The following is a 12,927-nucleotide window of genomic DNA, read 5'->3' on the forward strand; positions in this document are numbered from 1 at the left end:
GACACATCAACTGGCTGCCTCCGCATGTGGCTCGTGAGCCACAGTTTGCCGACCATGGTTCTAGGGCAGTGGTCGGCAAACTCATTAGTCAACAGAGCCAAATATCAACAGTACAACGATTGAAATCTCTTTTGAGAGCCAAATTTTTTAAACTTAAACTATATAGGTAGGTACATTGTTATTAACTTAATTAGGGTACTCCTAAGGCTTAGGAAGAGCCACACTCAAGGGGCCAAAGAGCCGCATGTGGCTCGAGAGCCGCAGTTTGCCGACCATGGTTCTAGGGAAGTCCTTGTTTCCCCCAGTCCATTAAAGGTCTTCTCTGAATACTCCCATTAGCAACCTTTCAATTGACAATCACGTACACGTGGCAATCTAGTCTACTGAAACTACCATTTGTTTCCTACACTGTGATTTCTGCCTGGTGAGGTTGGGCATTTCTTGAGGTCAAGGTGGTCAGCTTGAGTACCCTCCGCATCTCATGCAATTGCTTCATGCAGTATGGCTTTAAGGATTTTGACTGATGAGCAGCAAAAAACTATAGACACTGATATTCTTCTATGATGTAATTGCAAATTCTCCATTTACTGTAGAGAATTCATTTGACCTGAAATACTGACCCTAATTCTAAAGGTATACACATTACATTCATATTCTCTACACAGTGGCCATAATGAAGATGAGAACACTGTTTCAGTTCTCTTAGAAGACTGCAGTGTTTTGACAATCAGAGCAACACTGGCAAGATTGTCAATTTCATTTCATTCATTTATGGGACAAATAACAAAATTAATACTTCAAAACTTAGGAATATGGTTTATCTAAATATAAAAACATTTAAATAACCCCAGAGTATTAAAAATACATTTTATTTACAGTATTTTTTTTTTAGGGGGTTTTGTTTATTCTTGAACAAGATAGCCTGGGTCTTTATAACTACAGTCATGTACAGTCACCATCTATCCTATGGTATGGTACTCAGCTATGTGGTGTTTCTAATACTACAGTCAGTATTTTTTAAAACACTTTATATTAGGATACAGAAGAGGAATTCTCATTTGCTGCTTGCCTTTTGGGTGGTGTGGGGCAATGCTAGAACGTCTTATGTAGCTATATTGTGTCAATAAATGCCCTTGTACAATTTTGATGACAAAACCCTGGTCTCACTGTAACTGAATATTTGAAAACATTAAAAAGTGTCACTGGATTCTTTAATTAAATAATCTTTAAAAAATCAGCATATAAGTGACAACATAATTGCAATAAAGATTCAAAAATTTGAGATCCATATTATTAAACTACTAGAGGCCCGGTGCACAAAAATTTGTGCACTGGCGGGGGGGTGGGGGGTGGTATCCCTCAGCCCCACTTGTGCCCTCTCACAGTCTGGGACCCCTCGGGAGATAACGACCTGTTGGCTTAGGCCCGCTCCCGGGTGGCAGAGGGCATACCCAATCCCTAGGTGCCTGCCCTGCAGCCCCTGGTCGGGCTCAGAGCAGGGCCGATTGGGGAGTTGGGGCGCCGCCCCCTGTCATGCACAGAGCAGGGTGGATCAGGGGATTGCGATGCCACCCTCAGTCACACTCAGGGTAGGTCCGATTGGAGGTTGGGGTGCTGCCCCCTGTCACACTCAAGGCAGGGTCGATGGGGAGATTGCGGCGCCACCCCCTGTCACGCACAGAGCAGGGCAGATCAGGGGGTTGTGGGGCCACCCCTGTCACATACAGAGCTGGCTGATCAGGGGGTTGGGGAGCTGCCCCCTGACACGCACAGAGCAGGGCCCATCAGGGAGGTTGGGGCTCCATACCCTGTCACACACAGAGCAGGGCCAATCAGGGGGTTGGGGAGATCCCCCCTGTCACCCACAGAGCAGGGCCGATCAGGGGGTTGGGGAGATCCCCTCTGCCATGCACAGAGCAGGGCAGATCAGGAAGTTGCCATGCCACCCTAAGTCACGCTCAGGGTAGGGCCAATTGGGGGGTTGGGGCACCACCCCATCACACTCAAGGCAGGGCCGATGGGGAGGTTGCGGCTCCACCTCATCACACACAGAGCAGGGCCCATGGGGGGGTTGGGGCGCCGCACCCTGTCACACACAGAGCAGGGCCGATCAGGGGGTTGGGAAGCTCCCCCCTATCAGGCACAGAGCAGGGCCGATCAGGGGGTTGGGGCGCCTTCCCCTGTCATGAACAGAGCAGGGCGGATAGGGAGGTTGTGGCCCCGCCTCCTGTCACACACAGAGCCGCAGGGCGATCAGGGGGTTTGGGCGCTGCCCCCGTCACGCTGATCCCGGTGCTGGGAGGCCTCGTGGCTCCACTTGACACAGGGGCAGTGAGGCCTCGCTGCTCCGCTGATCCCGGTGCTGGGAGGCCTTGCGGCTCCGCTGATCCCGGGTTCGGGAGGCCTCGTGGCTCCGCTGATCCCGGGTTCGGGAGGCCTTGTGGCTCCGCTGATCCCAGGCTGGTAGGCCTCGCGGCTCCAATGATCCCAGTGCTGGGAGGCCTCGCGGCTCCGATGATCCCGGTGCTAGGAGACTCGCGGCTCCACTGATCCTGGGTTAGGGAGGCCTTGCTTCTCTGCTGATCCCGGTGCTGGGGGGCCTCGCTGCTCCGCTGATCCCAGTGCTGAGAGGCATATTACCCTTTTTCTACATAGGATAGAGGCCCGGTGCATGGGTGGGGGCCTGCTGATTTGCCCTGAAGGGTGTCCTGGATCAGGGTGGGGGTCCCCACTGGGGTGCCTGGCCAGCCTGGATGAGGGGATGATGGCTTTTTGCAGCTGGTCACACCCCCTTCAGGGTGGGGGTCCCCACTGGGGTGCCTGGCAAGTCTGGGTGAGGGGCTGAGGGCCGTTTTCAGGCTGGCGGGTGACTGAAGCTCCCAACCTCTCTTTTATTTCTATTTTCTTTTTTATTCTGGGATTTATTTACCTTCTATGGCTGTCACTGGAGCTGAGAGCCGTCTTTAGCTCTGAGGCTCAGCTCAACCCTGGCTGCTGAAAGCAGGTTTCTGGGCTTTGTTTACCTTCTGTATTTGAAACTTTGTTGCGACTCCAGCTCTGAGATCCCTGCCGGCTGAAAGCAGGTTTCTGGGTTTTGTTTAGCTTCTATATTTGCAACACTGTTTCTTAGAGAGCAGCTGAGAGGCCGGCAGCGGCAGGCAGGGAACCTGGCTTCCTCCATCACTGGAGCAAGTAAGCTTCCTGTTCACTTCAGCTGCTGGCTGCCGGCCGCCATCTTGGTTGGCAGTTAATTTGCATATCTTGCTGATTAGCCAATGGGAAGTGTAGCGAAGTTATGGTTAATTACCATGTTTCTCTTTTATTAGATAGGATGTCTATATGACAGCCAGTATATGCCTTTACAGAAACACTATTTTACACACAACACTTTAAAAATGCAGACTGGTAACAGCTTATTTTGATCCCAAAATATTGTATCAAATTTACTGCCTGGCATTAGAGACATATGTGCAAGCCACTAAAATACCAATTGGCACACTGCATGCCATAATTCCTTCTGTGTAGCAAAAAGGCATCAGAGTGTAGGTAAGATATCAGTACACTTAGATCTTCAACTCATCTTGCACATAATATTAACTCAAGCCAAGGTAGAAATGGAAACCAACTGTTTCTTATACCACAACAAACCTGCTTTTATCCTAAGAAATTTGACGAATTAAGGTGTAAAGAGTAACCTTTTTATGTCCCATCTTGATTAAATTTCTAAGGAAACTTTCTTCCAATTTACAAAAACCAAACAAATTGCAAAATAAATAATAACCACAATAACAAAAGCCAAACCCATCTTTAAGCCCTGCTCTTATTGAATTCCAATAGGTCTCTGAGTTTTTAAATTATAATCACAGGAAAGTCCACACCATAAATATTTAATGCAATTATGCTTCATGCCAGAGCAGAAACAAATCTCCCTCACAATTGTGTCTGATTTGTTGTGGAGAAGCCAAAGAAAAGCAGTTAAGGCACAGACAACAGAGTATGAATTACTCACCAGTAGATAAATGGGAAAGCAAACAGTTCAAAGTGATTTCACTTTAGTTTTCTAACCAATTATCTATCATTGAGCTAAAAATATTACATATTCACATTGAAGAGCCAACCTGGATGTGAGAAGATATTTGTAAATGATTATACAATAAGGGGTCAATATCCAAAATACATAAGGAACTCATACAACCTGACACCAAAAACAAAAACAAACCAACAATCCAACCAGAATAGACATTTCTACCAAGAGGGCATACAGATGGCCAACAGACATATGAGAAGATGCTCAATATCACTAATCATTAGGGAAATGCAAATTAGAAGCACAATGAGCTATCACCTCACACCTGTCAGAGTGGCTATCATCACTAAATCAACAAATAACAAGTGCTGGAGAGGATGTAGAGAAAAGGGAACCCTTTCGTGCACTGCTGGTGGGATTGTAAATTAGTGCAGCCACTATAGAAAACAGTATGGAGATTCCTGAAAATATTAAAAATAAGAGCTGCCATATGGTCCTGAAATTCCACTTCTGGGTATTTATCAAAAAGAAATAAAAACACTAATTTGAAAATACATATGCACCCCTATATTCACTGCAGCATTACTAGTAACAACCAAGATACGGAAGCAATCTAGATGTCCATCAATAGGTGAATGGAAAAATAAGATTTGGTACACACACCCACACAATAGAAAATTATTCAGCAATGAAAAAGAATGATATTGTGACATGTGTGACAACATGGACCTAGAGCAGTGGTGAACCTATGACACGTGTGTCAGAGGTGACACATGAACTCATTTTTTTGGTTGATTTTTCTTTGTTAAATGGCATTTAAATATATAAAATAAATATCAAAAATATAAGTCTTTGTTTTACTATGGTTGGAAATATCAAAAAAATTCTGTATGTGACACGGCACCAGAGTTAAGTTAGGGTTTTGCAAAATGCTAACTTAAGGCTTAGGAAGAGCCACACTCAAGGGGCCAAACTCAAAAGGTTCGCCATCACTGACCTAGAGGGTATTATGCTAAGTGAAATAAGTCACAGAAAGACAAATACTTTACATGGTATCATTTACATATGGATTCCAAATGAAACAAAATAAATGAATAAAGAAAACAGAAACAGACCACAAATACAGAGAATAAGCTGGTGGTTGCCAAAGGGGAGGATGTGGGAGGGATGGCAATTAAAAAAAACAAAACTTTAAAAAAGGAAAAAAAAAAAAAGGAAAAAAAATTAAAGAGAAGCACTTTAGAGAGATATTCTTTATAAAAATCTAAATGCTTTATGAGCATCTATTCCTTCAGAAAAATGCCTAAATATATATATATATATATATATAAAACCAGGAGTCATTACACCTTACCTGGGGGCAAGCAATGATCTGCCAGATTATAAAAGAATATGCCAAGATGGGGCTTCATAAACCAAATCCCAAACCAATTTATAGCAACAAGTTTTTATCCTGTTTTCTTGTTTGTTTCATTTTTATGTAGCATCAGGCACACAACTCAAAGTAACTGTGGAGTCTTCTTCCTTTTAATGCTTACATATTGGGTTGAACCACGGGAAATCACTGATATTAGCCCATTTTGCTTACAAAATGGCAATTTCACATAATTTAACCTAATATTATCCTCCCATGGATATTAATTATACTCTTTGGGTTTATTATTCTGTTTTGTATCACAACTGCAGACGTGTCATGTGTTTATTACACAGAATTGTCCTCTAGAAGCCCCACATAGACTGCATTCCCGAGTGAGGGGCCTATAACAGTGACGGCGAACCTATGACACGTGTGCCAAAGGTGACACGTGAACTCATTTTTTTTAAATATATTTTTATTGATTAAGATATTACATATGTGTCCTTGTCCCCACGTTACCCTCTACCCCCCCCCCCCCCGGCTCGTGCCCTCACCCCCCCCACCCCCCCGTTGTCCGTGTCCATTGGTTAGGCCTATATGCCTGCATGTAAGTCCTTTGGTTGATCTTTCCCCCTTTCCCCCACCCTCCCCTACCCTCCCTCCAAAGCCCGACAGTCCAATCAATGCCTCTCCGTCTCTGGATCAGTCCTTGTTCATCGTTTATGTTGTTCATTATATTCCACAAATGAGTGAGATCATGTGGTATTTATCCGCTCTCCAGTTCCATCCATGCTGTGGCAAATGGTAAGAGTTCCTTTTTCTTCTTCCTCTTCTTAAAGAATACCTTTCAGCATTTCATATAATGCTGGTTTGGTGGTGATGAACTCCTTTAGCTTTTTCTTATCCGTGAAGCTCTTTATCTGACCTTCTATTCTGAATGATAGCTTTGCTGGATAGAGTAATCTTGGTTGCAGGTTCTTGCTATTCATCACTTTGAATATTTCTTGCCACTCTCTTCTGGCCTGCATGGTTTCTGTTGAGAAATCAGCTGACAGTCGTATGGGTACTCCCTTGTAGGTAACTGACTGTCTTTCTCTTGCTGCTTTTAAGATTCTCTCTTTGTCTTTTGCTCTTGGCATTTTAATTATGATGTGTCTTGGTGTGGTCCTCTTTGGATTCCTTTTGTTTGGGGTTCTCTGAGCATCCTGGACTTGTAAGTCTATTTCTTTCACCAGGTGGGGGAAGTTTTCTGTCATTATTTCTTCAAATAGGTTTTCAATATCTTGCCCTCTCTCTCCTTCTGGTACCCCTATAATTCTGATGTTGGTACGCTTGAAGTTGTCCCAGAGGCTCCTTACACTATCTTCATATTTTTGGAATCTCTTTTCTTTTTTCTTTTTCAGTTGGGTATTTTTTGTTTCTTTGTATTTCAAATCTTTGACTTGATTCTTGGGATCCTCTTTTTTTTTTTTTTTAATATATTTTATTGATTTTTTACAGAGAGGAAGGGATAGAGATAGAGAGTCAGAAACATCGATGAGAGAGAAACATCGATCAGCCGCCTCCTGCACATCCCCCACTGGGGATGTGCCCGCAACCCAGGTACATGCCCTTGACCGGAATCGAACCCGGGACCCCTCAGTCCGCAGGCCAACGCTCTATCCACTGAGCCAAACCGGTTTCGGCCTTGGGATCCTCTTGTCTGCTGTTGGATCTCTGTAAATTATTCTTTATTTCAGTCAGTGTATGCTTAATTTCTAGTTGATCCTTTTTCATGTCCTCCATGGTCTCACTATACTTATTGAGGGACTCATTAAATTTATCCGCGGTTTCCATAAAATTCTTGAAAAACCTTATAAATGTGGCCTTGAACTCTATATCCAGTCGTTTGCTTTCCTCCGTTTCTGCCATTTGTGACCTGTTTCTTTGTCTCCGCATTTTGGCTGCTTCCCTGTGTTGATAGAATGGCTTTGTGTGCTAGGTGTCCTGTAGGGCCCAGTGGCTCAGCCACCCCAGTTACCTGAGGTGGACACTCTTGGTGCACCCCCTTATGGGCTTTGTGCAGAGTCTTGTTGTAGCTATGCCTTGGTTGTTGTAGGCTCACTGGGAGGAATTGACCTCCAGGCCAATTGGCAGTGAGAATCAGCTGTGTCTATGGTGGGAGAACTTCTGTGCTGAAGACACCCTTCTGGGGCAAGACTTGCTTCAGTGGGGCTTTGGTGCTCACTGAGACTGCACCCTGAGTGTGTCCCTTATGGATCTGAGGAGTTGTGATCTGGATGGTCCCCCTCTGACCACTGGGTACAGTGGCTCTTGGATCTAAGGATGTGCTAATTTAGCCTCTGCCTGAGGTTACACAGCAGGAACTATGAAGAGAACTGCAGATTCCCCTTCCTTTTTTTGGAGTTTGGAAGTGCCCTGATGATGCTCAGCTGTGTAGCAATGCAAGCCGCTGTGGGGCCTTGGGCCTTCTCTTGGAAGCTCTGGGTCTATCTGGCCGGCTGCAGTTAGGTAGTTACAGGTTGCAAATGGCCGGGGCATTCATATGCAAAAGCCTCTGCTGCAGCCTGGGCGGGGCGGGGTCTCAAGGAATCAAAGGGCGGAGGAAGCAGCTATGGAGGAGCCTCAGCCCCGCCCTAAGCAGTCGCGAGTCCCAGTGTCCCCGCAATGGCTGCAAGCACCTCTGAGGGAAAGCTGCCCTCAAGCTCGCCCGCTGCCAGAGAGACCAGTTTCTCCCCTTATGAGTGCTGGGTCCCCAGAGACTTCCCAGAGCCGGATTTCAGAGCCGTGGGGAGCTTGTGTCTCCCTCCGGATTCAAAAAGACAGCCGCGTCCTCAGGTGCCAGACCCTTTCCGCGCATGCGCGCGCGGGCCCCCGTACCTCTGCACTCCACCTTCGCAGCTCCTCTGGCTCTCAGTGTGCTTTTCTTTCCTTCTAGTTGTAGAATTTACACTCAGCCAGCTCTCCTGTAGTTCTGGATGCGTCCGGCTTGTGTTTTTGATGCATTTATCAATTGTTGTGGGAAGCAGCAATTTCCCGGAGTTTATCTATGCCGCCATCTTCGTGAACTCATTTTTTTGGTTGATTTTTCTTTGTTAAATGGCATTTAAATATATAAAATAAATATCAAAAATATAAGTCTTTGTTTTACTATGGTTTCAAATATCAAAAAATTTCTATATGTGACATGGAACCAGAGTTAAGTTAGGGTTTTTCAAAATGCTGACACGCCGAGCTCAAAAGGTTCGCCATCACTGCCTATAACATAGACTAGCTGACTTTGGCACCTGTGGATTACCATCCAAGGATGGATGACTCCCTGCTACCAACTGCTAGGTGGCAGCTGTGCCACCTCCATAGCACAGTCCGCCGAGAACACCTGGACTCCTCGGGCCATGAAGCTCTGCAAAGCTGGAAGGGAAATGGCAGCAAGAGTGAGTCTCAAAGTGTGGACTGTCTGCTAAATCAGGAATGCCCAATTGTACTCTAAGAAGGCAGCACATCTCCAAACCACCTACTTTTTCCTTCTCTCACTACGGGGACCAAACCCCACTCACGAGAATTTGTGAATTTCAGCACACCTTTCAAGTAGTGACACCATCACAGGAGTGTCACCAAGACCATGTCTCTCCTCTCATTTGTTCTTATGATTAGTTGCACTGACTAGCAGAATTGACATCAACAATGATCAGCCTTGCAATGACTAACAGACTCAAATTGATATGCTGAGACACTCAATTTTTGAAGACTTTGGCTATACTGAGTAAATAAGTTATCTGTATGGAATTTTTACAAACAAAATTGCAAGTATTAGGAATACTTTTGAATGTCTGCTTAGTCCACCAGGAGGAATTAACAAAGGTAAACAACTGCTTTTAAGGAGACTACAAGTAAGTGTAACACCTCTGAAAGGCAATTAACAAAGAAGAAAGTCTGTTCTGTGACAGCAAGTGAAATGTCATCTGAGTAGCACCTTGACAGGAGATGAAACAGTGAGTATGGATTAGACCAGCCGTGGGCAAACTACGGCCTGCGGGCCGGATCCGGCCCGTTTGAAATGAATAAAACTAAAAAAAAAGACCGTACCCTTTTATGTAATGATGTTTACTTTGAATTTATATTAGTTCACACAAACACTCCATCCATGCTTTTGTTCCGGCCCTCCGGTCCAGTTTAAGAACCCATTGTGGCCCTCGAGTCGAAAAGTTTGCCCATCCTTGGATTAGACTGAGTTTGAGGTCCTCAAAATGAAGGTTTTTTAAGAAATTAGGCTGCTCCCCCTTGTGGCTATGTAGACACATTGTAAGTGACTTTTTGTATAAAGTTTTTCTATGCTAAAATGTTAGGCTACTTATTAGCCCACTTTTTATCACCTCTCTTTTAAAGAAAAATGGATTGTGCCAAATACTGAAATGCCACTTAAATGTCAAAGAAAACTTACGGTGGTAGAACCAAAAGAAAGGATGTCCACAACAGGGGGAGTAGAGGTCCGCAAGTCAGTTACCTCAAGCTTTGGATTAATCTGTGTATATATATAAGAAAAGTTAATATTAGAAATTTATATTATAAGAAACTGGAGGACATTTGTAAAACTTAGAGAGCATTTCCTAATATATTCTAAATTTAAAGTACATTGGTATATTCATTAACATGGATATAAAAATTTTAAACAAAATATTAGCCTATTGAATCTATCAAGGTATAAGAAAAGATCATGACCAAGTTGGATTTATTCCAGAAATAAAAAGTTAATTTTACATTAGAAAATCAATATAATTCACCTAATAAGGGGATTTAAAAACAAAATAAAATGACCCACCTCAAAATGCAGAAAAATCCTAGCCAGTTTATTAACACAAGAAAAGGAAACAAAAGTTGTTAAGATGTAAGAATTGGAATAGAAGAAATAAAATTGTCATCATATATTATATAATTGTCTATGGAGAAATCCCCAAAGAATCTACTGCTACATCATTAAAGCTAAAAGAAAGTTTACTAAATTGAAAATAAATTGTATGTCTGCACTTTAAGATAGTTAGAAATATAAATTTCAAAAAGATATTTACAATACCATAAAATAAATACATCAGAATCTATATATATAAAAGCCTAAGTGACCATTCGACCGGTAGCTATGATGCGCAATGACCACCAGGGGACAGATGCTCCGACTGGTAGGTTAGGTTGCTGCTGGGGCCCTGTCAATCCCGAATCTGGTTCAACCGCACCCTGGACCCAGAGAGGAGGGAGAGGGAGCCTGATTCCTCACGGAATTGGCCGTGGATTAGTTTGTTGCTGGGGCCCTGTCGGCCCCGAAACTGATTCACCTGAACCCCAGACCCAGAGAGGAGTGGGGAGGGAGCCCAATTCCTCATGGAATCGGCTGTGGGTTAGCTTGCTGCACCAGATTCCCTTTTAATGTGAACGAATCCGTGCACTGGGCCACTAGTAAACATATAAAAATGGATATAGCCCTGACCGGTTTGGCTCAGTGGATAGAGCATCAGTCTGTGGACTGAAAGGTCCCAGGTTCGATTCCGGTCAAGGGCATGTACCTTGGTTGCGGGCACATCCCCAGTAGGGGGTGTGCAGGAGGCAGCTGATCGATGTTTCTCTCTCATTGATGTTTCTAACTCTCTATCCCTCTCCCTTCCTCTCTGTAAAAAATCAATAAAATATATATTTTTTAAAATGGATATGACCTATACAGGAAAAAATAATCAAACTCATGTAAAGACACAAAATAAAAATTTCTAACATAAGGAGCTCAGATGGAGAGCCCTGTATGTACGGAAAATAAATATAAAAGGAAAATGGTACCTCAAATCAACAGAGGAAAGATGATTTATAGTTGAAAAAACTGGCTCATTATATGGGCCCCTGACTAATATACTACATACAAAGGTAGATAACATATCAACTAGAAATCTAAGTGTTATGTCGTTACAAAGTTAATAAAGATAAATATATAAGACTATCTTCGCAACCCAGGGTCGAGAAGGACTACTAGTACTTACACAAAAGCTGCAAAAGCAAAACCACAAAGGAAAAGAAAAAAAAATTAATGCGTCTGATTATATCAAAAGTAAGGATTTCTGTTTAACAATGAACATCACAAAGTTAACACTCAGATGATGGAACAGAAGGAGGTAGTTATGATGTCTAAAACTAAAAAGGGCAAGTATCTAAAATCCATAAGAAAAACCTACAAATCAACGTGAAAAAGACAGAAATCCCAAGAAAAAAATTATAGGAAAGAAAACCTGACAGCTTACCAGCATATAAAGAGGTTTTTAGAAACGTTAGTAATTAGAAAAGATTAAAGGAAAATAGTACTTGACACCTATTAAACCGAAAATACTCAAAAGCTCAATGACGCCAACATCAATATCAGCACTGTTTGTAATGCAAAAAAGAAAAAATAACCATGGCCGAAAGCCCCAAATGTTTATCAACAGTAGGGTAGATATGTAAATCATGGAGATTACTACTGTGATAAATTCATCAGAATCCCACACAGCAGTGAAAGAAATGAACTACAACTACATGCAACAACATGTAAATGTACAAATACAGAGTACATACATGATTCTCAGGATTTTAATATTATATTAAAAAACAGATTACAGAAAAATATACTCAGTATGATTTCATTTGTATGAAGTTTAAAACCATCAAACCATACTTTTATGTGAAGCATAATACTTTTTTTAAAAAAAAGCAAAGGAATAATTAACTAGAGTGGCGACTACTTTTGAGGGAGGTTATTTCCGAATTTGAGAAAATAAAATTAAACCACATCACCACCAACTATTTATTACACATTATGAATAGAAGTGAACAAAGGGCACCAAAGACAGCAGAACTTGTTATGAAGTGAATGATAGGAGTAAGGACTCTGAAGAACTGCAAAGAAGAACCTGTTGTCTGAGCACCTGGTGAGAAAGGCCTCCTATGGAGGACACAGAGCTGAAGATGGCTCCTTTACAGGAGGTTTCGAAAACACACACACACACACACACACACACACACACAAAACATAGCAATGAGGTAAGAAACATTTCTGGGCAGACAGGTGAATGCTGGCTTTTGCACAGGGTAGCAATAAGAGAGGTTGGCAAAGGTCAAATTGTGAAGGGCGGAGGAATTTAGGAAGGCACAATAAAACTGGAAGCTAAAATGTGCTTTAGAAAGATTATGGGACAGAGACATGCAGGGTATCAAGAACAAAGCAGGGATAAGAGTGAGGACACTATTGTAACAGTCCTGGGCAGTGGAGGTGAGGGCTGAGCCAGAGGTTAGAGATGTGGAATGATTTTAAAAGCTCTTATCCTATTTGAAGGATATAGCTGTAGTTTTGGAAACATGAAGAAACTTTTATAGTTATTCAGCCAATTGTGTTAGAGGCAGAGGCATACACACCCAGTCGTCGCCCTGCTACTGTAAAGAAGAGATGAGAACTTCAGGGTGAGAAGGGGGACTAGCCTCTCAACACCCATGCTCCTTCCTGGCTGTCCACAGAGCAGAACACACAGCCCCATCC

The 12,927-nt window shown here is 43.0% G+C and overlaps 1 protein-coding gene across 7 annotated transcripts in view; it reads right to left on the reverse strand.

Moving 5' to 3' along the window:
- POC1B (POC1 centriolar protein B) overlaps nucleotides 1–12,927 on the reverse strand; it is a 109,858-nt gene that overhangs the window by 37,630 nt on the left and 59,301 nt on the right. For 6 of the 7 annotated variants that reach the window (XM_059683757.1, XM_059683756.1, XM_059683755.1 and 3 more), the window contains one exon: nucleotides 9,826–9,906. The exons of the other annotated variant lie outside the window; for it this stretch is intronic. In XM_059683757.1, the coding sequence (XP_059539740.1) occupies nucleotides 9,826–9,906 (81 nt within the window). The remainder of the gene's footprint in view (nucleotides 1–9,825; nucleotides 9,907–12,927) is intronic. 7 annotated transcript variants of the gene reach the window in all.

Source organism: Myotis daubentonii, chromosome 2 (assembly GCF_963259705.1).
Source record: "Myotis daubentonii chromosome 2, mMyoDau2.1, whole genome shotgun sequence".
NCBI lineage: Eukaryota > Metazoa > Chordata > Mammalia > Chiroptera > Vespertilionidae > Myotis > Myotis daubentonii.